This window comes from Rhipicephalus sanguineus, chromosome 1 (genome assembly GCF_013339695.2).
Source record: "Rhipicephalus sanguineus isolate Rsan-2018 chromosome 1, BIME_Rsan_1.4, whole genome shotgun sequence".
Classification (NCBI taxonomy): domain Eukaryota; kingdom Metazoa; phylum Arthropoda; class Arachnida; order Ixodida; family Ixodidae; genus Rhipicephalus; species Rhipicephalus sanguineus.
Window position 1 is genome coordinate 94,902,123 of NC_051176.1, and position 26,145 is coordinate 94,928,267.

General features: G+C 45.4%; 2 protein-coding genes across 2 annotated transcripts in view; both read right to left on the reverse strand.

The window, feature by feature from the left end:
• Window positions 1-9,859: 9,859 nt before the first annotated feature.
• LOC125756997 (nose resistant to fluoxetine protein 6-like) lies at window positions 9,860-19,518 on the reverse strand. Its single transcript, XM_049412071.1, has 5 exons — window positions 19,412-19,518; window positions 16,312-16,396; window positions 14,180-14,256; window positions 10,355-10,552; window positions 9,860-9,895 (listed from the first exon to the last, which is right to left on the reverse strand). The coding sequence occupies exons 1-5, from the start codon at window positions 19,497-19,499 to the stop codon at window positions 9,888-9,890; spliced, it is 456 nt and encodes a 151-aa protein (XP_049268028.1). The 5' UTR covers window positions 19,500-19,518; the 3' UTR covers window positions 9,860-9,887.
• A 4,523-nt stretch (window positions 19,519-24,041) lies between these two features.
• The window catches only part of LOC125756877 (uncharacterized), a 53,329-nt gene continuing 51,225 nt past the window's right edge, over window positions 24,042-26,145 (reverse strand). The window contains exons 2-3 of the mRNA XM_049411867.1: window positions 24,318-24,529; window positions 24,042-24,068 (exon numbers count right to left, since the gene is read on the reverse strand). Coding sequence (XP_049267824.1) covers window positions 24,042-24,068; window positions 24,318-24,529 — 239 coding nt within the window. The remainder of the gene's footprint in view (window positions 24,069-24,317; window positions 24,530-26,145) is intronic.

Sequence of the window (26,145 nt, forward strand, 5' to 3'; positions counted from 1 at the left end):
AGAAATAAGAAGAGACGTCACTGATTCTGATTTGTTTTACGTGCACAATCTTGCACCCTCTACCCTGTAAGAAAGAGTTAATAACAAAAATAAGCCTGGAGCGCTGATAAGGCTGGAGTTCAGGCTAAGGTGGAAGCTGGAAGAGATAAAATGTGGGAGCTCTACTTAAAATGCGGATGTGGGGGCTTTTTCCCGCCACCTCCATGCCCGTTTTCGCACTTGCCCTCTCCTCATCTTCTGTTTTGGTTGAGAGAGAATATGGGAAGCATACACATACACGCGCTAAGGTAGGCAGTTGCTACTTCGGGAAAGAGAAGACCACTTGTCGAAACGTCGGCTCCAGCGACAGCTCGTGTTAAAGAATTTTTCATCCCGAGAACGGTCAGTATTTTCTTCTGAACAAAATTTGCACGACTCTAGAATTAAATTCGTGCAACGCGCCTAATTAAACCTGTTTTTATTGTGTTATTTGGTTATAATCTACGTAAAAAAAACATGGCTGAAGTAAGACCGAAAGTCGAGCTAGTTGGTACATATTCATCTTGAGAAGCTCTTTAGCGCAAAAAAAGACAGGGACACAGAGGGAGGGAACAACACCAGCGCTATAGACCGAAAGTCGAGCTAGTTGGTACATATTCATCTTGAGAAGCTTTTTAGCGCAAAAAAAGACAGGGACACACAGCGCTGGTGTTGTTCCCTCCCTCTGTGTCCCTGTCTTTTTTTGTGCGCTAAAAAGCTTCTCAAGATGAACATGGCTGATTCCTCCGTCATAGGAATCTGTACAGGAAAGTGAAACGTGTCTTCACAGAAGTAGTGCTTCTTGTGTAGTGATATATGAGAGCTTGTACAATGTCTATTGGTGTTAGGCAGCTATAGTACCGTTTGACGTGGATGCACCCATGTTGACGCCTGGTGGCATATCTCCATCGCGACGACTAACGCCCATGATCATGATTTAACCGTAGTGGTAGCTGAAGTTTTTAAAATATACCTGGACACAGCGTATCGTGAATTCCGCGCAAAGATGACATCAACAAGCACATAATAAACACTGGTACTCGATATGCACTTCTTCAAAGCGTCGTTAATTGAGGAGATACATGGCACGGTGTGCGCTCCCGAGTAATGGGGTATCCTACGCCTGTGCTCATGGATACACTCCCGCACTGCGCTTCAGCAAAACGGGAGGCATAGCTTCGTAACTTGAGCCGCGAATGCGCGCAGGCGTTCCACGTTCCGCTGGCCTCTGTCTCGCTCCACCGAGGAACGCCATTCGCGCGTCGACATCGTTGCCTTTCTGTAGCGCTTACTACAGCAGTTTTAGTAGTGGGTGCTATCGCACTCAAAGCAGTCAGCGGTAAAACACCATTGGGGCATGTCGAACTACTCCGACACTACTCCAACACTCTGCACTACTCCAACAACGTGCGATCACACGCTAACACGAAGCGAAAGGCAAAGCACGTAACTGCGTCTTGGGCGACTCTCCGATGCTAGCGCGGCCAGCGTGCTTCGCTGGCATCGAGACGCTTTAGCCATGGCCTTGGAGAGTGCGCGCCGGCGCGCATACTCCGAGGCCATTAGGCAATCTCCGAGGCCGATAGAGAAAGATTTGTCGCCGAACCTTTTTCTATCGGCGCTATAGTAAGTGTCATGCCGCATTACTTCACTTCCCCGCGCACAGACGGCAGCACCACCACTCCCCGCTTAGCCCCGCCAACAGAGAGCACCGTGCGAGAGAGAATGTGTGAGAGATATAAGGCGCGTTTGTGATGTGTCGTGCCTCTGCCTCGGTAGCTTTGTCAGTAGAGCACCGGCGCTTATCGTCGCGGCCAAGAAGTCGTAGGTTCGATTCATGGCGGAGGAACTTTTTCGTATAGTTTTTTCTTTCTCATCCGTCAGCGTCCATTTTATCAACGTCATATCCGTGACGGAAATACGTCGCCTAAGTCTTAATTGCTACACCCTGGCATAAAACGCTTTCGTGTTTAAAAAAAAAATGTGCTATTTCATATTACTAATCTTTGGACGAAATCCGAAAATTCAGGGCGCATACAATTACACATGCGGATGAAGCATTATAATCTTCAGAAAATAGCTCTAGCACACCTAGCTGCGTCTAAGGTATGTAGCGTTATTTATTTAGGGGTGAAACCATCGAAATCACTGTTACATTTCTGATTCACAAATCGCCGTATGTGTTTGAGCTGTCTGTAAATGTTACTTAGATTCGAATTTTCAGATTATTGAGCGCTTGTTTCATACGATTTTATCTTATTATTTTCTCATGGCTTTTTCTATTTGTGTGTCTGCTTAGTTTATGGCCTCTTTGTCAATTGTAATGCGTTCGACAAGCAAGCGCGCGTAATTACTTGACCTGGCTTAGTCTGGATGTGTCATTTGATTAGGCTTCACACGAGGACTGCGCCCCTTTAACGCGCGCAGGAATTACAGCTGTGTGATGTCATAGATATTGACAAATAGAGCCAGAGGGGGGTAACAACATGGTCTAGTGAGAGTGGTTAATAATAAAAGTTCGATTTGCTAACTTGCACGAGGTACAGGGAAATTAAAGAAAGGGTAAGTGAAACATTCGGGTATAAGGAAAGAAAATTGGTACATAAAAGTGAGGCTACATACGTCATTGCATGGTATATGAAGGAAAGAAGTGTTAATTTCAAGGGCTCGTTTTCTTCGTTATACACAGTATTAATGAGCACTGACAGACAATAATGCCAAGGAAAGTATAGGGGATGTTTTTACTAGTAAATGTAAGGTAAATGTGAAGAAAGAAAAGTGGACGAAAAGATAGCTTGCCGCGGGCAGGGACCGAACCTGCGACCTTCGAATAACGCGTCCGATGCTTCTTTCCAAATAGCGAGGGTCTCGTTCTGACAGACTTGATGCTTTCAGGTAGTATGCGAGGGATTATTGGTCAGCCGCCAGCTCGTAATAAGTTCACGTGCTACGTGACGCCAACAGGCAGAAAAAAGAGTGTTCCACACTCGCCGTCATGGCTACTGGCGGCGCTGACTGAAGCTCCCACGTTTAAATGTACATATATACCCTATGAAGTGGACGGGGGGATGGCCGCCGCGGTAGCTCAGTTGGTAGAGCATCGGACGCGTTATTCGAAGGTCGCAGGTTCGGTCCCTGCCCGCGGCAAGCTATCTTTTCGTCCACTTTTCTTTCTTCACATTTACCTTACATTTACTAGTAAAAACATCCCCTATACTTTCCTTGGCATTATTCTCTGTTAGTGCTCATTAAATTGCATGGTATATGTCGCACGCCAGTAGGCAAACATGTATATTGAAAACACTACAGGGTAGATATACCATATGTACATCAGGAACTATGTCATACTCAAATTGCCAGCATTTATCACACTGTTATCCCTTTTTGTAAACTGTTCAGCATTCACAAAAGTGCATTTTTTGAGAAAGTTGCGAGCCAGAGCACCAAAGAATATCGATACACCAAGCGGCTGGTGAGGTATCATGCCTGCTAAGGCAGATACCCAGCGCCTTCCAGGATGAAAATTTTTTCTAATAATATAAAAATTGCGTCGCATATTTAATAACAGTACAGGGAATATGATTTGCTAGACGTGTCACTGCCGACTTTATCAATTGCTCGCACAGAGCCACGTGGGCACAGGCGCATTGAATATCAGCTGAAGTACGGAGCTCCTAGCCTAAAGTACTTCAAAAGGGAATCAAAATGAAACGCTTCAGTTAATTCTGGTTAGTGGTATTCTCCAATTTTCTCGATGTTGGTCCCAGAGTCTTGGTGCTGTGCTCTTCGACCATGCGCCCCATGCATTGACTGATATTTTATATGACTCTACGTATAATTGCCTGGCGCACTAACATGAAATTCGAATTATTTAAAAGTGTGATCTTAGTACTCACCTCAAGAAGAAAAAAGTGTCCACGCCAATAAATCCTGCTGGTACAATCATGGTGGTCCACTTTTCAGCGAATATGACGTTGCTTATAACACGGGCTAAAATGGAAGAAATGAATTAAGAATAAGTAATCATAACAATAATTTATCAAAATAGCGCCTCAAAGCAGCGTATATTGACCGTAGCAAACGCTCTGGTGAAGCCTTAGGATTAACTCGGAGCGTTGCGTGGTCACTGACGCACGCTTACATATATGTTCATGAAACTTTCAGTATTCCATCCCTATTGCAATACCGTTACTAAGATTGAGCGTCACACCTGTCACTAAAGTGAGAGTTAAAATTATGCTGCGTTCGCAGAGCTCTAGATATTGATACTATTAACTGCATAGGGGTAATGATAATTTCTGGGGTTTGACGTGCCAAAACCGCAACATGATTGTTAGGCACACCGTGATGGTTGCGGTTTACGTTCGACCACCTGCGGTTACTTAACGTGCTTCTAAATGTGGTACATTTAAAATACATCCTATTACGTGGTCTTGATGAACGCATTGTGCAACGCGCCACGGTGGTCTATAGTGGTTATGGTGCTCGACCGCTCACCCAAATGCCGCGGGATCAAACCCCGGCGGCAGCAGCTACATTTTCGATGGGGGTGAAAATGTTTGAGGCCCGTGTACCCATAGATTTAGGTGCACGTTAAATTAAAGAACCCCAGGTGGTCGATATTGCCGGAGCCCTCCACTACGGCGTCCCTCATAATCATATCGTGGTTTTGGGACGTTAAACCCCAACAATAATATATATTATTGTCCCGCCCGCTTCTTCTTTGATTTCCATGTATTCCATCTTTCGTGGAGCGCCCACTGCGCTTACTTGAAGAGAAGACTAATTTCCATCGTTCACATAATGCGGTTCCTCTGCGGGAAAACTTGGGGCACATCGAAACGTTCCATGATGCAGCTTTACAGAGCACTGTTTCTGGGATTTTTACGTTACAGCTTGCCGATGCTGGCCAATACATGCAAGATGAACATCCGCACCCTCCAAAGTTTGCAAGGCCAGGCACTACGCACGTGCTTAGGATTACCACGCTTCACCTCCACGCAGAGGACAATTACGATCGCAAGAGAGCATCCGATTCCAACATACGTCACTACTGACAATTTAAGAGCTCTCATTAGACATCTCTGTCGAGTTCCCGGTCACCATATTGCTGCGTTGCCACTTCAGAGACCGCAAGCCATGTTTTCAAAGATTGTTTCGACTCATAGAGAATGCCTTCCGTCGGGCTTTACTCCAGCAGCAAGACCACTGTCGCCTCCGTGGTGCCTACAACAACCACAGGCACGCCTCACAATTCCGGGAATAACGAAGAAGAGCCGTCATTCGACAGTGGCTCTACGACAGGCGACATTGTCACTACTCAACGAGGAGTATGGCCAAAGGACACACATTTATACCGATGGATCAGTCTTAGCCGACAGCTCCACAGGTGCTGTTGTTATTCCGGCCTGCCAAGTGACTGTCAAGTTCAGGGTGTCACACGGGACGACATCAACAGCAGCGGAGCTTGCCGCCTTACGTGCTGCTATCCTTTATATCGCGGAAGCCCAGCCTCAAAAGTGGGCTGTCTTTTGCGACTCTAAGGCATGCCTTCAGATTCTGCAATCAGCGTTACGACGAAGGGTGCACGAGCAGTTAGTGAACGAAATGGGAGAAGCTCTTCACCAAGCTTTATCGAAGGGACATGACGTTGTGTTCCAATGGCTGGCGGGACATTGTGGTGTTGTGGGTAACAACCTCGCTGATGACGCTGCTCGGTCCGCTCACGAGGATGCCCAGACAACCCTAATAGCCTTGTCGAGGACAGACGCTGCAAAGGGTCTGCGCTCGTTCGCTGACACCATGACGCAAACTTGGTTGAGTGACCCCAGTGTCTGGAACCGTCGCCTGCATGAACTAGACCCATCGAGGAAGCTCCAAGTTCCATCGCACCTCCCCCGCCGTGATGCAACTTTACTGTGCCGCCTGTGGTTAGGAGTAGCTTTCACGAAGGCGTACTCTTTTCGCATAGGAATGGCAGACACCTCAAAATGTGACTCGTGCAATAGCAACGAAACGATAGAACATCTACTGTGTTTCTGTGGACGTTTTGTGAACGAACGAAACGTTCTGCGCGATGCGCTGAACAAGTTAGACGACAGACCGTTTTCCGAAGAGAAGATCCTCGGATCGTGGCCCTACGCATCGCAGGCCAGCAAAGCGACGCGAGCATTACTGCTGTTTTTAAAATCGACCGGCTTAAACGACCGCTTGTAGGCATTCAATGGACAGGTGCATATGTACCCTGACAGTGCCTTCTTCCCTCTTCTTTCTTTCTCTTTAATCCCTTCATCCCTTCCCCCCAGCGCAGGGTAGCAAACCGGACGCGCGTCTGGTTAACCTCCCTGCCTTTCCTTCATTTCCTTCCTCCTCCTCCATGTATTCGGGTTTGACCAGCAAGGACGGTTATGAATGCTGCGGCGCGGTCAGCGCCGCAATGCTCGAGAAGCTTCGCGATTGTAGTAGATCGCTTTGTTAAGATTGCGCGCAGGACGCGAATAGTCTAGATTATTCCAGAGCTTGCGCAACCACCAGTCATAAGGCTAGAAAGTTCGATGTATGATGCATAAAAGACGGCACGTCCCAGCCATGATCAGTTTATCGACGGCCGACGCCCGGTTCGCCGCTATCAGTGTACAGCGTGCATTGCTGTAGTTTGGTTTTCATTTCCCGGCCACAAGTTCGGCCAAATAAAGAGTTTCATCTTGAACGCGCCGACTGCTGTCTTCGTGGACGCCACGACCCCGTGACAATATATCAGAACGCATTGTGTAGTCGGATGCCAAACTGCGCTGCCTTTTGTAAGGAAAATGACGCGGATGTCGCCTGTTATCATCTGCCAAACGAAACGACTACTAAGGGTATCCTTGTTCACCTAGTAGTTGTCGTACATTATTCACTCTAAAAAGAAAAGGTGTATTTGGCACGTCGTTCAGTTCCACAACAAACAGCTCACAGGGTGCCGTATGCATTCGCTTATGACAACTCGACGGCGAAAGCCATGCGCTTCATTTTCTTCTCAGTCGACGTAATGATCCTCCATCGACCCCGCCGAAAGCGTTTCGCACCTGACATGGTTTTACACCATGCCATTGGAGGCAATGTGAAGCCTTAGTAGTGACTGGGAGTTACACGCCGTAACTGGGTAATACGGTGTCATAAACCACAACCAACTCGCCCAAGCTTCTACGCCTTGTAAGCTTTCCGCACCTCACTTGCTCTTGCACCGCCTTCGTGAACGGCACAACTTTGACCAAACGACAATGTCAGGTAATGACGTCATAAGGTGACGTCACATAACGTGACGTCACAAAATTTGGATGATCTGTGACGTCATGGTGACGTCATCACGTGATGATGATTTTTTGCATCACTTGTGTTGACGCCGTCGACGCGGGACGTAGACGCCGCCATTGACGCCGATGGTCAATTTACGCGTTTGATGAGGCATCTAAGGCTTTCGCCTTAACAATAAATAAAAGTCGCACGGTCCTTTATGCATTTGCCTAAGACGACTCGAAGGCGAAAGCCATCTTCTTTTTTATTATTATTATTCTTTTTCTTCTTAGACAATGCTGCATTCGCGCATAGTCAAAGCAGAAACTCCTTTTTTTATATAGACATAAGTGGTATTGGGCGTAGCAAGTTTCTTGGTGACCTGAACTAAGAAGCTTTGTATGCAACTGTTCGCCTCAAAACCAATGCAGACCAGAGCTAGGTGCTCGGATGGGCGTATTGACAAAGTAGGTCTGTATTAGCCTTTGCAGAGGGCGGTGCCGTGTTCGCGCGATTCACGTTTCACTCACTAAGCGTCGAGGAACTGAGCGCATGATGGGAAATATTTCGAGCGCTGTTATTCTACATTTTATTTATATTTTGTTTAGTACTCACTCTGAAGACTATGCCGCGCTTCAATGCTTGCTTCTTTACAATAAACTTTAGGTCTCATATACAAAAATCGAGTACTTCAGTTGTGGTTATATGTTTTGAGGCAGTGCCTAACTATTCTTTTGCTCACGAAAGTGGGTTACTTGATTGCAGCATAGGAGCACCCAAAAGCACCCGCTCCTCCCCGCCGACCCCTCGAAATAAAAATAAAAATCTATGCGGAATAAAAGCACCTGAGCACGCATTGTCGTGGATGGAGAAGTATACCCGGCACAAACGCATTCCCTTTTTTTTTTTACGAACGTGATGTCTGCGTCAGCACGACGTTTTTCGTATACTGCACAAGAAAAATGTCCCCTATCACTGAACACGTGACCCGCATGATTGATTCTTGCCTGGGATTCGAATGGTATGAGCAGTTTGGACGATGGAATGATGGCAGCAAGTAATGGCGCTGCTTACTTACACCTTGTGGCTTTGTGCTACAAATGGGTGGTTGTCTATTTTCCCTTTCTTACTTACACCCGTGAGCAAAAGTGTACGGACCATTGCCGTCCGTATACCTTTGCCGTCTGCGCCGTCTAGTGGCGAGCCGTCTGCTGTCGAGAGCATTTCTCTGACAAATTCCGTCAGAGTAATGCTCTCGACAGCCATTCCGTCAAAGCAATGCTCTCGACACCAGATGGCTTGCTACCAGAGGGCGTAGACAGCGATTTCGGCTAGCGCTTCCATGGTATGCATACTTTTGCTCACGGGTGTACATCTCTAAAACCATCACTTTTGGAACGAATACGAATTAAATGCGTAGCATTTCTTAGCGAACCCCAGGCACATTTAGCATATCTATCTATCTATCTATCTATCTATCTATCTATCTATCTATCTATCTATCTATCTATCTATCTATCTATCTAGCCGCCTACGACATTGTGCTCTCGTGATCGCCTACGTAGCGTAGCTTGGCGTGGACCAAAATTGGCATGGGAGGGTAAGAGGGTTTGAAGAATATGACTATCTGGTCATGACACGTATAACGTGCAAATCCTGTCGCGTACGTCGTTAAGCCCTTTCCTGCAGACAAGTGTGGCACATACCCGTATACCACGGCAACGGTAAGCAGGTATGCGCCACAGGTGATTGACAGTTCATATGTTCCCGAACGGCGAGAAAAGACATTGGTAATTTAAATGCGAGAGCGTAAAGAAAACCCTACATCGGCGGCGCTGGCCCGATGAATGCAAATAATAAAAATCAGGATCCCAGCAGGAATCGAACCCAAGCCTTCTGCGTGACAGTCAGGTATTCTAACGCAGAGCCACGACAGGTCTTATATTGTAGATGACATATTGCGGATGCTTTATATCCTGTGTAGTTTTTTTCTTTCCTTTTCTTTCCAATTAGTTTTCCACTTTAGTGACAGTTTGCTGGCTTTTGCGTAGAACCAGGAACTGCGCCGCCCGTATAGGCACAAATTGCTGGACGATATTTAAAAAAAAAATTGACGATGTATCTTAATGCAGCGAGAATCGTTAACTAAAACGAAAACGTTGTTACCGGTCATTATTCTCGTTGCTGAGTGGGCTGCTATAAATAGGCGACTAACTTTCTAAGTTATCTTCCTTAGCAATACCACACAAATTGTTTTGCAATTTCATCGAAGGCAACGGTGCAAATTGACGTCAAGGATGGCGCTGGCGCAGTAATCACAGCGTAGTATCGAGCATGCAGCGAGGAGCATGTGCGGAGATCACAAGCAAAAAGTATTTGAATATCACGCAGGCATAATCGTCATAATTGCTGTTTTGTGTGGCAGTGTCAACACATGTTTCGCGTCACTAATATTTCTGTTTGTCTTCCTTCTGTTTTTATTGCGAACAATTATCACGTTGAAGATCGAAATTCTGGACTCCTCACAAACCGTCCTCTTCTACAATGTTTTCTTCTCTATTAAAGTATTGTGCTCGTTTGGGAGTCGAGCACGTTTAGAAACCTGTCCACGTTAGAAAATATTTACTGCAACTCATAACAAATACACTGAGCAGCACGGTCATTCACGTTCTCGTCCTTGAACCTTCGTACGCGAATCCTGAAGAGCTCCTGCGGGCAAACTTAAAAAAAAAAACTGGAAGACAAACCTATGTGACAAAGTAAGTGAGACAATTTCCTCGCATTTGCTACTAGCCATGGCAAGCGCGTCCCCACAAAGAAGAAAAAAGAAAGGCTGATTCAGTAAAAATGAGGCAATATCGTAATTATTTACCCAGCGTTTTTGCTGTGCCCAACTGTCCAGAGTTTAAAATTGAGTGTCCAGTGCCGAAATCAGAATCTTGCGGCACCCAATTCAGCACATGGAAAATGATACTTCGGATTTTGTGAGGTTTTTACAAAATGGTTGCCTCAGCCAGAAACGTTATACGTGCGAAAGCTAGCTCGTAATAGTTCCACTCACACCATGTGTCAGACGGAGAGCCGTAGCAGTGGCCGACAACAACCCAGGCGATGCTGAGGAAGCGAACGCCATGCAGGAAGCGGTAGCCGTATGAGTCAGAGCCTTTATCCTTTGCGACACTCAGCAACATTCTTGTGTTGGACACCAGGGAGAAGGCCTTGAACGTCTCGATTAGCAAGGCTACGCACTTCGATCGCTCTGTAAGAAAGAAAAATATCCACTCTTGGATTGATTAATGTATAATGATGTCTCGAAGCAATGCTCGGGCTCTGAGCGACGTCATAGCGAATTACTTTGATAACTTTGACCTCTTGACGCTCTTGCACATGTACTAAAACCTAAGCACGCGATCATTGCTCAATTTTGTACACAGGTGAAATGGGGGCGCCGCAGTCGAGATTCAACCATAGGACCTCGAGATCAGCGTAGAACGCCACATGCACTGCGCCACCGGAGGGGTTAAAGTATGAACTCATCGTGACCAACATCACTACGATACTGACTAATTACAAGCAACGCCAAATTTCGCAAACAAATGGCTGACCGATTAGAAGGTCGCTATATTATCAGCACGTTTGGACACTCGGATTACGAAGACAATAAAATTATCAAATTATCCGTGAAGGTATGTCACGACGATTGACAGATATTGGTCCTTGGCAATATTTTTAAATAGTTGACGTTCAAGCGGTGGACATGACACTGTGCACGTAGTGTGGTAGTTTGAATCCTATCGTACCGGTGGTGTCAGTGCAGCGTCTCAGAATTCATGGAACAACAAAAAAAATTTGTTGGACGAACGCAGGAAGACGGCGAAAAAAAGCGCGAAGTTATTGCGATTAGCTGCCACTACGAGGTTACTTATCGACTATCTACAAACGCTCTACCTTTCAGAGGGAGAGAGAAAGATAAAGGAAAGGCAGGGAGCTTAAGCAGAGCAAGTATCCGGTTTGCTACCCTGTGCTAGAGAAGGTAAAAAGGTGTGTAAATAAATAAAAGTGATGTAGAAGCGTCTGTGAGGACACTAAAAAGTCACGACTATAGCACCGCCCAGGTACGACACACCAACATTGTCTGTGAAATGTCGCAATTTGTCATTCAGCCCGGTTTCTCGAAGAAACTAATAAACATTGATTGATTGATTTATTTATTTATTGATTGATTGAAACCGCAACAACATCCTCACAGAGACTCGCATTGAAGATCGCGTAGGCCAGTGCCCCAGGACTTTGTTCTCTGTGAGAGGTTTATGTTGTTTCACAGCTGCATCGGTAGTTGTCCCACAGCCGAAAATGAGTGCACATTGCGTTGAGATTGAGGGCATCTGCCTTATGAAAACCAGAAGGCGCATTTCTAAAACGAACAAAAGAAGTTACCTTCACTGCAAGTGCCAAGCAATTATGGCGACAGACAAATTGAATTGTTATACGAAGTAAGGTAGCAGCTCGTTCCTTTAGCATCCAGCCTAGCTTAACTAACAAAACGCCGGCGTAAGGAAACACGGCCTCTGCAGCGTGCGCAGCGACCTCTGTGCTGTCTATCACGTTATTGCAAAGGTATCACTAAGCTTAAATATTATGCAGCGGTATCGAACATGTCATCGGAGCTTATTGCTGCCATAGCTACGGGCTCGACAAGTTGGCACGTAAGCACCAACCAATGATGTATATTGAAGTGAATAATAACGCAGATAAAAAGCAGTAAAAATTATTTTTTACGTGCTATCGTACGCAAAAAGAACGCAGGAACATATAATATGAAATATACATAAAAGTGTCGCATCAGTATGGTGTACACATGCATCATGTTATTGACGAAACTTCTATATCGTCTCTGGACAAATAAAATCGGAACTGGGGGGCCCACTCCTTCATAGTCATAGTAATTGAACACAACAGAGTATGACACCAAGAAAGTGATAGTTCGTCTGAATTACTCATTTTATATGAAACTCAGATGTGAAAACGAAAAAAGAAGATGAAAGTAGACGCGCTCACGTTTATGTGTGTATGCAGGCGCCTACACTGACGCGGGCACATGCATACGCACACATGAGAGCACACGCACCCCCAACGCTAAAATGTTTTTATGAAGCCTTTTTATTAGATTGATGTATTTGTCAAATTTAACGTGACACAGCTATGAGATAGAAGGATGTGAAGTGCATGATGTATCGCTAGCTTAATATTGTTGGGGGCACAGGACACATCCTCGCCCTATTTACAGGGGTAGTGGGCGTGATTTAAACGTACACAAACCCTGTATTTTCAACGATTAAGCTTAGCATCAAACTTCAGAAGTGAAATCGGAAGAAGCGTTGGAATGTACGCCCGAACATGGTTTTGAAATGTTCCGCAATGGTTTCCGCCTTTAGCGTTCACGGGCGTTGCCTTTTCCGCGGTTATGGCCAAAGGCACAGCTTTACCAAAAGGCATGCATGGCCACAGAGGCGTTTTCGCCAAGCTGGCAGCTTGTCACTGTCACAATCAATCAATCAATCAATCAATCAATCAATCAATCAATCAATCAATCAATCAATCAATCAATCAATCAATCAATCAATCAATCAATCAATCAATCAATCAATCAATCAATCAATCAATCAATCAATCAATCAATCAATCAAAGAAAACATATATCTGCTACGTTCGTTACTGTTCTGTCGCTTTCAGCGGACACGCGAATAAGGCGGTCGCGGAACACACGAGTATTTGGAATGCGAGAGGTTCTTCGCGCTGGTTTTCTTGTATTTATGCCATACTATAAGGGAGGGGGTGCCATAGAGAGTGCCACAGAGGTTAATTCAAAGCATTCTAGGGCTTTTCTAGCCACTTGGCGCACAGGGTCCCTTATGCATTCGCCTAAGACGAATCGAAGGCGAAAGACGTCGGGTGTGGCTATTTTACCGTGAACTTTATATCACGCGAATGCCGCAAGTAAATGAACGCGCGAGGCACGCGGCTGGTCATTTGACTTTTTGTACTATATGCCGGTTTTTCGCTGAGACCATTCCTCTTGAGCCTTTTAAAGCTTTCGCCTCAACGAATATCAAGTCTGTCCGATGGCCATATTTGAATCAGTGTACTCCAGTTAAACACGCCGAAGCTCTACTCACCAGCAACTGTATTTTATAGGCAATGGTACCGCTATTCAGTTACGCGAAGTCCAGGAAGGCGCGATCCTCTAAACCCATAAATATTAACTGATCCAGAACACATCACGATGCCTTCGCTTCAAACGGCCCCTCCCGACGATCACAGCTGATTATTTGAAATCTAGTTACGTTCAGAGAGTCGCAGAGCTAGTGAGTCAAGATTCGCAAACGTCCAGCTAATGGCTCAAAAGAACAATCGAAAGCCTTTAGTATGCAGTACATTAATGTGTGCACTTATTTCGGATCTGTGACATTCCGTGTGGCGCTATTCCAATGAACGCGGATGTATTAATGGTCAAATTAAAAGAATGAACCTCCCGCCACAACATGGACGCTTGTCAGGTTTCATTTTTAGCACATATACGCACTCTAAACTAAGAAGGGTCCTCTGACTCCTTTTTTTTAAGTCATGGCTTTCCACCTCTATGATTCTCTTTAAGAAAGAGGCACTTGAACTCCGTTTGGGGATCGTTACACTCGCGTCGGAGAGTCGTGGGACACAAAATAGAGTTAACGAGTCTGTTTAAAGAGAATCATACACGTGGAAAGTCAGGGCTCACCGAAAAGAGTGACACGTACTTTTTTTTTTTCTTAGAGTGTAACTGGGTGTAAGAGTGCAGAGTGTAAGAGGAAGGGCGGGGGAAGCACTTTTAACGAAATACTTGACTTACTCGCTTTCGTCCTCGATGTCAGTACATCGATCAGTGTTCCGAGAACAATCAAGCCGGCAATGGTGCCCAAAACTGACCTGAAGAAAATACAATAATGCAAACACTACAGCCTCATTGGTGGCGATTTAGGTAATGTTTTATACACTGAAATCTCGGCCATCTCCAAACATTGCCTAGGAGAATAGAGGAAAAGATAGAGAAAAAGGGCACGACAGGAAAGCAGGAAAGTGTATGACAAACATAAACTAAAATCAAGTTTGGAGAAAGTCGAGAGAAACAGAGAAATTAAAAGAAATCGCGTGCAAGACTCAAAATACACTATGGTGGGCAACCGGCACTTTATATATAACGCCAAGAATTGGTACAAACTCGAGCTCAAAAGCTATATGACCGCAACAAGGCAAGCGTCGGAAGTTGCGTGAGTGCCAAAGAAAAAGTAAAGTGAACTCACCATACATAAGCGATTCCTCTTGTGCGAATCCAGTTACTCAGACCGCAACAAGCTCTCCAAGGGGACACCGCCATTCGATATCAACTAAGAGGAGCTGGTAATTCTCTGGGAGAATTATAGACTAACTAGTAAACCACTAAAAACGTAAAAACAGTTCAGTGGTATTTTGATTAACGTCAGGTGGGAGGACTGTTTAGGTCGGCATTCCAATATTATCTACTCCGAAACTGTCCTCTCGTCAGGATGGGCCAATGCAGTCGGGTTATATGTAGCCAGGACAGCTCTATCTATGTGTGCTATGTATTGCCAGAACAGCGTCAAAGAATATGCGCGATATTTTTCTCGCGGCCGAAATGATGACAATCCGCGGTATCTTTCCTCCCGATGCGAATGCAAATGTGGAAGCGAGAAACCAATCCACAGTCGGCAAGGTACTGCTGACTCCGGTCGGTATATAAGTCGAACCCGACTATATCGAACTCGGTTAAATCGAATTATCTTTTATATCAAACTATTTTCTAACGCGGGAATGATTTAACGTCATTGCATCGCAAAATATACGGCTACATCGAACAAAAATAGCTGGAACACTTGATATATCGAACATCGGGCAGAGCAAAACGCCCCAAGAAGTTGGCTTTGTCTCACAAATTTTTGACTTTTCCTTTTGGAAGGGGACTTTCCCGCGTGCATTTGGGAGAGCGAGCGGTGTAATTAGGAGGGTGCCGTGTGGAGCTACTAGAAACTACTGATTGGCATCACGTGCTTTCCCGTCTAATTCCCCATCGTTGCGCCGCCGGCTCGTCGTGCGGCGTCACCGTTTGTTTCTCCACTCGCTTTGCTAACGCGATGGATGCCCTAAAACCGAAGAACTTGCTGTTCTCCGCAAAGCTGGCGATAATCAGTACAGTCGAACGTGGAGAAAAGAAGTCTGACATCGCCGCTTTGTACAGTATCCCGAGAAACACGCTGAGTACGATATTGAAAAACAAGACCGACATTAGGACCAAGGCAGACTAGACGCTTCGGGCGCCCAACGAGTACGCACAGCTGCGTATGAAAATTTTGAGGCCCTATTTGCATCAATACCGCATTCTCTCGCGTATAACCCGTGCCTGCATGTAACCTCGCATCCCCAACCAGAAAGCGCGGAAAAATACAAGGTAAAAAAAAAGCATTTTGCCGTGAAGGCCTCTTCCTTACATAATTTTGAGTAGTGCCGTGAAGCACAGTCGCGCACCAAACTTCTCATCGGAAATAAAATAATTTCATTAAATGTTGTATATCGAATTATCCGATATATCGAACTAATTCCCGTTTTTTCTTGTGAGTTTGATATATGCGGGTTTGACTAGGGTATAGACGGAGGACAATGTGCAAGAGACGATACAGATATGTGTGCTGAAAACTTGCGTTCTATAAGGCTTCTGTGGCATAGTTCACAAGCATTCGAAGTTATGTTAAAGAAAGAAGACTATATCGAAAAATATTGAAAATATTTACGAAGCATTGAGATTGGTCATCAGTAGAAAAAGCACCCAAAGGTTCCAAAGCTAGTCTCAAGCTGAACCAGGGTCGCAACCCTTGGCAGATGCCCTCTATATTAACTAAGAAATATGTTTTTGTAACTTAGAAATAAACGTGGCGTGAGCCACGTTGATTCAGATAGTGTTGTACTCACGTGATGATGATCTGTGTTCTGCTGAGAGGCTCAAATTCGCCAGTGACGCAGTTGTGAACCCGGAGGATTACTTCTTGAGGGACCACTGGAACGAATCAATGTTTAGCGAATGGCTCATCGAACTGTGCAGAAAATCACAAATACTATGTTTAAAAACTATCTGGGCAATGAACCATCAAGTTCAGCTACTGGTGCGATCGAAACGTTGAACAACGTTGAACAATGGATCGTTTCAGAAACGTTTTAGGATTGAAAATTACAAGTGATTAGTATTATACGCAACTAATGAAACTGACAGACGATTAAGCCAAGAAAAGCATAGGTGACATTATTTGTGGTTTCTTGACTGTATTGTAATGATTCTCCACTTTAATTTCTTCTGTAAATGAGAATCATTACCATACGGTACAGAAACCACAAATGACGTCCCCTATGCTTTTCTTGGCTTAATCGCCTGTCAGTTTCATTAGTCGCGTATAATACAGAAAACGGGCCCCTCGGACAATTCCCCTACTTAAATAAGTAGTGTGCATTTCACTTCAACGGCAACATTATTCACCGGAACAAGCGAAAGAACATAAAATATGCGCGCACAAAATATGCTGCAGCACATGCCCCGCCTTCATTCGTTTTTGTTTTTTTCAGCTTAATGCGGTGCTTCCAGGTAAATATGGTGGTGCAGCACGCATACTGAGCACTATACGTATGACCACCCCCTGATTCCGCCTGCTGCAACACGCTTTGGGGTTAGAACAAGGAGTAGACGAAAAAACCACCATTTCGAGCATCGGCGCATGGTATTTTCTTGGACATGCTGGTGATTGGGGGATTCGGAATTTTAATGGCTGGTGTTTTCAAGCCAAGCTAATTAAAAAAGGGCAATGAGATACGACGACGGGACCATTGATTTTTTGCTAATAGTCGCTTTCCGGAAATCGGTGATTTTTTTTTCTGTTATCATTGCTCATATCAGCAAAATGAATTACCGAATTTACTAACTGCTTGTGGAGAACAATAAGCACGAATGTCAAATTGTGCATTATAAGCGAAAGAATCTTGTCGAACTATTTCCTTCTCTCCCCACCTTTTGTAGTTACTTTTAACGCAATAGTAACAACTTGATGTGGGCTAGTTGGTTCATAATTAGAACAAATAAAGTAACAGCACGAATGAAACAAGGACGACAAAGGAACGAAGACCACGGGACAAGAGCTGACTGCCAACTGAATGTTTATTTCAAGAAAAACCAGCCTTTTATACATTCTCAGAATGAACATGCGCACAACAAACACTCGCTACTCACACTCTCAATCTTTCTTTTAAGAAGTTTATTTCTCTCTCCGAGAGGAGAAGAGAGGGCGAACTGATACAATTATCACCTTCCTTATGGATCCAAAAGGCCTCTAAAATTTCCCTTTCCTTCTTAGATTTTCCATTTCCTATAAATTTCGTTTTTTCAAACATGGGAACACAGGCGCACTTCTTCCTATGTTTCTTATGGATAGCTTCTTATGGATTGTGATGGAATAGTTCGCGGGATATGAAGAAAAGGAGAAACGAAATGGCGTCACCACCCTTTGCGCATGCTCAACAAACTAAACGACACTCATATCTACTTTAGCCTTAAGCACACCGGGAATTGTATTTTTTTTTTCATTTCCCATCTTAACCTGTCATTGTCTCAAACGCCGCACTGTCTCAAATGCTGTTACTGGATGGGTCCGCCGGCGAGAAGCACGTTGATAGTGAAAATGAAGTTATTATTTAGCAAATACGGCCGAGGGTGTTTTGATCGGCTTCCATCTCCAGTCGGCGCAGTAAAGACGTGAGCATTTTGCCTGTATCATACGGACAATGGTGGGGCCGATCTTTCTTTCTTTCTTTCTTTCTTTCTTTCTTTCTTTCTTTCTTTCTTTCTTTCTTTCTTTCTTTCTTTCTTTCTTTCTTTCTTTCTTTCTTTCTTTCTTTCTTTCTTTCTTTCTTTCTTTCTTTCTATTGATATTTTGTGGTTTTTTTTTTTGTAACGGGTGTGTGGTCTTTGCACTGTGTATAGCATGTATTGAGGACTGTGTCTGAGAAAAAAAAAAAGCAAGCCTTATTTGGTAAGCGTCATACAAAAAGTCACAGTTTCGCCGCAACGGTGAAGCAATGAATGCGATAGCAATAAATTGGAATGTAACACGAAGAACGGAAAGCAACTCGAAATTGCCACCGCGTCGCTCGAGCCCAAAGGACGCACGAAAAGAACGCGCACAAGACGAGCGCCAACTATCATGCGTCACAGCTCGACACTTGAAGCGCACTGCTCAAACATAAAGCAGGACGCACGAAACGAACGAACAGGTACACACAGGACGAGCGCGAACGAACTGTCACAGTTGTTACTTATTTCTGTTTGAACAGCGCGCTCCTTTCGCAAACACGGCCGCTGCGGCGAGCGAAGTGACATTCGTACACTCTGTGACTTCAGCGCGGACATCGCGAGGAAAACACAAGACATACAAACCCCCGCTCCACCCCCCCGGACGCCCCCTTCTTTCCTCGAGATAAGGGCACGAAGGCGACCACGCCCTGTAGTGCGAAGAGCAATGGCGTTCGCAGGAGCAGGGCGACGATCTTTAAAACGCGCCCAGCGCACACTTCGCGCCATCTCTGTGGTGACCAAGAAAGCATGCTGAAGTAAATGGTGTATATAAATAGTTCGCCGTTAGCAGGCTGATAGACGGTACTCTTCGTGGCCGAGCCGTCTAACGCCGCGAGCTGCGAAGCGAGAGGTCGCCCGTTCGATAACGCGCGTCGGAAAGTTTTTCTGGATTATTCTTCTGTGTGGCTTTTGTGCATATATATATACGGCCGAGACTGTCCATATAATGGCTATCGCAATAAAAACTGGCACTAGCACTCGTGCCTTATACGGCCGATTGACGAGGATTCCCGCAGCAGGCGGGAGCTGCTGCGGGAATCCTGGCCGGTTAGGAGCTCGAAGTCCAGCAGTGGAACACCATAAATTGTACACTCTGCTGTCCCGAACTGGGATAACCACAGCTGCAGTCGTTTCCGTGGGCGAATGGTTTCTAAAATGACAACTAGCGTGGCTCACCCGCATTAATGAGTTCTTGGAGCTCCGCTTCAGTGCAGTCATTCAGCACACACAACCCTAAACGAAACGTTGGCGTGCTGGGGTTCATTAAGTGACTTTTGAAGTTAATGATCTGTAAGAAAGCAAGAAAACAAAATATATAAGTGCAAGCATGCCTTTACATCCATAGTTTTTACTTTTCTTTTGCACTTTCAAGGTGCATCTATCCTAAACAGCTTACGACAGACTTGGGCTGAGCTTCGCACGCACTTGTGCACTTGACAAGAAAATGATGCAGCGCCGAATTTTCCGCACCACAGAGTTCGGGCTGACCCGCTATATCGCAAAACAGGCATTTCAGTTCCTCTGTACGGTTGCGAGGTTTTTGCGTATGTTATCTTGTTTTGTTGGGCTTTCTCACTTACCCCCTCCACCTGTTTTCTTTTCACCACGGTACAACGCAACCAACGAGGCTTAGTAGTGGTTAACTTTGCAGCACTCATGTATCCTTCTCTGCTATTGCTTGTATTCCAGCACTATGGCCTGCTCTTCGTCTACGTCCCTGCTACTTATAGTCTTAGCTCATTTGTACTTGCGACAGTACAACCGGCAGGCGGCTCTTTCACAATCAGGGCTAGTATTGACGAAAAAGAGATAGCTGATCCATCTGTCATAGCAATCGGTATAACACGAAAGTGAAACGTGTCGTCACAGAAGTAGTTGAATGTTTATAGTGCATTGGTATATGAGAGCTCGTACAATGTCTACTGTTGTTTTCCAGATATAGGCTAGCACAGCTTTATTTGCATACGCAAGCGTAGTTTGGCTAGCGCTCGACTTCTTCAAGTTATTAATTGGTTATCGATCAGTAATGATTGCCTATCGATTGGCTCAACTAAGCTCAATCAGGCCGCATCGACACCACATTTGCGTATCTAAGCTTAATTTGGCGATAACTTGACATTTGCAGGCTATTTATTGGTTATCGATCAGTATTTTTTAGCTATCGATTGGCTCGACCAAGCTCGTTTCGGGTATACTACGTTCACATTTCACATATTTGGACTAAAATTAGGTATTACTTGATTTTCATAGGTTGTTCATCGGTTATCGATCAGTACTGATTGGCTATCGATTGATACGACTGGCTTGGTTAAGCTTAATCAGGCTGGACTAAGATCACGTTGGTATAGTTAAACTCAATTAGCTGAGCCTCTATTAACCACGTTAAACTAGATTAATCTAAGTTTAGCGGAATTGGCAACGCTGGGCGGAGTTTCCTCGTTTCCTGTCGACGCGAAGCGGCATAACGAAAAGCTGAATAGCTCCGCCGTAAAAGTACTCGCGTGAGAACTATCTGTAACAGAAAAGTACCGGCCATTCCTTGCGCTGAAGAGCCAAGGCTGTCGTCGCTGGTAAAAAGCATTTACCAGCGAGTCTTCGTAAAATGATGTTTTCTTCGTGAATCCTTTTCGTCATTGGCTGCTCGACTTCCTTATTCGGCGACATTGATTGCCTGGCTTATCCCCTTGCAAATACGGCTAGCGTAGGCATAGGCGTGCGCGCGCAGGGTTCCCCATCAGGGGGGGCAAAGGTTCATCGCAGCGCCCCCCCCCCCCACCATACTAAGTCAATGTATGGGGCAGATTTTGCGCCCCCCCCCCCTCTTAGGTGACTAGAAGGGTCAATGTACGGGGCAGATTTTGCGCCCCCCCCCCCTCTTAGGTGATTAGGGGGGCGGCCGCCACCCTGCCCCTCCCCCCCCCCCCCCCTGTGCGTACGCCTATGAGCGCAGGAACCTTCTGCTAATACAGGCCGAGGTTCATGACTAAGTTATGCAGCGTGAAGACGAAAACCGGGCACAGGCACATCTAGACTGTCACTTAACTTATGCACCCATATAAGGCCATTGGTACTGTAGGTAATGATATGTGTTCCCGTGACTTTGTCATTTTAAGTGTGGATTTCTCTATCATTTCTTTATTCAAAGGAATAACTGCTAACTTTAACAGAAAGTCCTGAGTGGGTGTCATGTATATACACTTTGCCAACTGTGCGTAAGCGAGCAAGTGCGTTACATAGTGTCAAAGCGCAGTGCGAACACATAGGCAAATGTGTAAGGCACGAACCACAAATTACGAGACAACAAAGAAGATTCCTCCCCCCCCCCCTTCCTTTTTTGCGATGGTGATTATTGCTTTGCGACTGGCGCGGGGGGAATGGTCGATTTCTGCCGTTCTTTGAGGCAGACACTGCACAATTTTTCAAATGTAATTAAAAAATGTATGCGTTATGATATTGTTAATTTTCATCAACGGCGGCGAAGAACATGCGTGTTTTTCATTTAAAATCACTTTCCATTCTAGATGCACATCGATGTGCGCAAGAGCGGCCACAACCGAAACAAACGGGTCGGCGCAATTTTGACAGCGCGGCCTGCTCGGTGCCATTTCGACGGCTCCCGACCAAAAATCCCTCCCATCGCTGCGAACAGAGCAAAGCATTTCCAACGTGTTAGTCGCCCGCCGCGGATCGCTCCGGCGAGAGCGATGGGCCGTTTTGCGGCTGGCAGCGAGTTTCGCTCCGTTCGCGCCCTGAAAATCGCTGTGTTTTAGCATCATATGAAACAGCCTTAAGACAATCAGCGGTAACTAGTGACCGAACATGAGCGCCTTAGGATTCCTTGAAACCAGGATTAATACGTTCAAAAGAAAAAAGAAAGAAAGAGAAACTTAAAAAAAGAAAAAGAAAAGAAATAAAAAAAACGAGCAAAAAAGTAGCGGACTTGAGCCAAGGGCAGTGAAAGTAGCCAAAGGTAACAAAAAGTAGCCACACGTGTGTGAAAACAACTGAGGTGCTTTTATTTAAAGCACTGCATGTCACAGCCTTTCGGTGGAAATGTAAATACGTAGAGCAAAACCCCTTTAAAATAATTTTTTTTATTAGAGCATAAATTACTGACTTTATCAACCATTTCGTGCAATATGACGCAGTTTCTTGCGCTGTTGCAGAAGTGACGCTCTCTTCACGTGTATTGCGTGTCTTGTCTAAAAAGGACGTGCCCTTTCTCAGTTAAATGGTGCGTCTCTTCCATAATCTCAAATACTAGTTGTTCGTGCGGGCCGCGTCGTAGAGGTGACAGAAGAGACTGCAGTGCCGCCTCCGAGTCACTGAACATAGTCCATTTTTGTGCCCGTTCATTACTCATGAAATGTAATGCGACGCGAAGCGCTGCGAGCTCTGCTGCCGTCGATGTCGTAAGGTGGGAGGTCTTGAATTTGATTGTTGTGGCTTTGATCGGTATCGGTGGCTTCCAAGTCACTGTGGGATTATCGGCAATGAACGGGCCGATCAAGCTGCTCGTTCCGCCCATACTGAAAACAATCAACTCTTAATACCGCTCTCCAGAACTGACGCTGCACGGAAGCTCCGCGTGCTTGCTCGCCAACGCACCATGTCGCAGTGGAACGAGCCACACTTCCAGCACGCACGACTATATGCCCTAGACCCAACTCTCAGCCTTCGCATTCCCCCAGGACTTCGCCGAGGTGACGCTACCCTTCTGTACAGGTTATGGTTGGGTGTCGCATTTACCTACGCGTACGCGTTCCGCATAGGAATGGCCGACACCGCAGCTTGTGACCACTGCGGAAGTGATGAAACGATTCAACATATTCTGTGCGACTGTCCACAGTACTGTTCGCAGAGACAGACGCTTTGCAACGCGCTTGATAAACTGGACGACCGAACTCTTTCGGAAGAAAGAATCCTGCGCCACCGACAGGACTTAACGTCACAGAAGAAGGCTGTGCAGGCGCTAATGCGCTTTCTGCGTTCAACCGGTCTTTCAGAACGGCTCTGATAGGACGTCCTGCATGTGTGTGCATGCGTGCGGTGTTTTTTTTTATTTTTATTTTATCTCACTCTCTCTCTGTCCTCTTTCCGACCCCTATATCCCCACCCCTGTGCAGGGTAGCAAACCAGTCACTCGCACCAGGTTAACCTCCCTGCCTCTTCCCTTTCATCTATTTCTCTCTCTCTCTTCTAAAAAGGACTAGATGTACCAGCCTTGCGGCGACAATAAAAATAACTAAATAAGCGCTGCATAAGTGTGCCCATAATCAGAGTTTTCTGGGACTGAAGGGTAAATTGTAGTCACTTTCGTCATCGTTTCTCGCGTGATGACGAAGTCCGAGCAGTTACTATTTCGTAGTTACAGACCGTACCTAATTGTAAGAACTAACAAAGACTGTTCGTCGGATATTCGGTTTTCCGTGTCGATGAGCGCAGAGCTTCCTGGGTGCGGAGCACTTTCGATTGTCCTGTTCACTTCCAATTACATGCATTTAAGGCCGCGTTCAGCAATACGTAGCCCATGCGAGAGTAGGCAGTTTTAGAATAGGGCACGCAAAGATAGCGTTCTTCGCGTAGGTATGCTATTTCCGTCACTCAACGTGGGAACCCAAGAGCACAAGCGTTTGACGCATGCGCAATGGCGACAAACGCTAGCGCAAAGCTTTGCGTACCCTATTTCTAAACTCTCTAGTTTTCCGCCAAGTCTCAGTCACGTATTCAAACGTCTTCTCTGTTGTGTAATGTAAGCGCCAAATTCAATTTCGGGAGCTGGAAACACTCCTTGGTTGCCATGTATTCACACCGCATACTCGAACGCCAGCGGCTGCGACGTCACAAGATAGTGATATGGTTCAAATCGAGGCAACAAGAGAGTAGCTGAAAAATAGCCAATTAGCCAAGACGACTTTTCTGCCGCCACCGGCCTAAAAAAGTAGCCAAATTGGCGCAAAGTGGCCAAACCTGGCAACCCTGCTTGAAGTTGGAACGTTCTCGTACAATGAATGCGTAGCTATACTCGTCCGGCTTCGCATCTATTTCCTGCATGCAATGTTTGCGGTATTTGGAGACTCACCCGGGGGTGCACAACTGCCATAGCGGGAAGGATGTAGTCGTTGAGATCGCTGCTGTTCCCGCCGAAGTAGAGCAGGTTGCAGTACTGGCCACGCGCCGCCACGTAGCCGTGGCTGTCCGTGACCACAGTCTCCAGACATTCGTCGAAGGCGCCAAAGTCGGACTTTGTGGCTTGAAGTGCCCCCGTCGGGTACTTGCCCGAAGCGTCGAAAACTGCAATCAAGACACAACATTCGTGCTTTTAGGTATTCGAAGGACGTTAACAGCGACGCCTCATTTGAGGCTTCGCTTCCGATCTTCGCTAATAAACAGGACAGCACTCGAATATTCAATCGGGTTATATTGCGTGACATGTTGTTGAATTGGGATGTAGAAATTATAACATAAATGAAAATGAAAGTTAAAGGGGCGCTGTAACACTTTTCCAAGTAATCGTCGAGTGGCTTCATTAAAAGAGCTTTTGAGATATTGAATCCGTCTAGTACGAGTGGAGTTGAAGGGATTGACCGCACGCTTTAACCTCTTTCTCTCTTCTTTCGTACTAGCAATCGCGCTGAAAGCAACGCAGAAAGGGGGGGGGGGGTATGACAAGGGGGCAAGAAAATGCGTGCGTTCGTCAGTGCGCGTCATTTCCTCGAACACTTTCTTTTCTTTCTTTTTTTTCCTCGAGGGCGCGGCTTACTTTCAGTGTGATCGCGAGCGAGCGCACGGGCACGTGGCGACATCTCGCGGGGGTCACGACAACTATGCAACACCACGATGCTCAAATCAGCCAATGTCCGTAGACTTCGTGCTTATAACGCGGTCATTTTAGGTATATATATGGAATCATATGTCGAGAGAAGAGGGAGTGATTTCTAGCGGATTTTGAGAAATAATTGTAAATTGCAGGTCGCGTGCGGCGCTATAATGTTAGGCTCTTCGTGTTCTGAGGAGCTTCGAGTACCGATCAGCAGCGTTTTCTGAAAAAGTCTTCCAGGTCCCCTTTATAGCCCTTTATAGCTTGCCGCCTATGGCGGTGCATGCACTAAAAGCTGTGCTAAGGCCGATCTATTCTGCGTTTTCACGACGAAACGGCCGTCAGCGCACTATGAGCGTGGCACGTAAGTCATGCTGTACATTATATGCATGTCATGATTTTCATGTTAACTCGTGTGTTATTTATGTTTGTCACACATAAGGTTTCTGCTGATCCTTTGTTTACTTTCCCACACACACACATATATATATATATATATATATAATATATATATATATATATATATATATATATATATATATATATATATATATATATATATATATATATATATATATATATATTTATATATATATATATATATATATATATATATATATATATATATATATATATATATATATATAAGGCAGAACACAGCATATACAGCATTTATCAATGCAAATCCGATGCACTGTGTGAATCGATGATATGTGATGTGTTTCGCAGCCTGCTTATCATGGAAGAAGGAAAAACTGAGGAGGGGCCTGACGCCACTTTCTGTGAAGCCTCGGTGAAGCCGGAAGTCGGCCATATGGACAGGGCAGATTCTCCTCTCTTGTTTACATGAGAACATTGAAGTAGAAGGCACGTGTCTCAATCCGGCTCGAAAACCACGTGTGCGGCGCAGCGAGCTCGCCGTGGCGGTCCGAAACCGACAGATAGAAGTCAACACGCCAGGCCAACGCGATACAGTTGGTGAAATGATTTCCTTGGAGTAGTGTGCTCTTGTGCTGAAAGAAATGTATATGAACTTTGTAAATTATACCGTAAGATCATCTTGCTTTCATTTAATAATTATTATAATGAT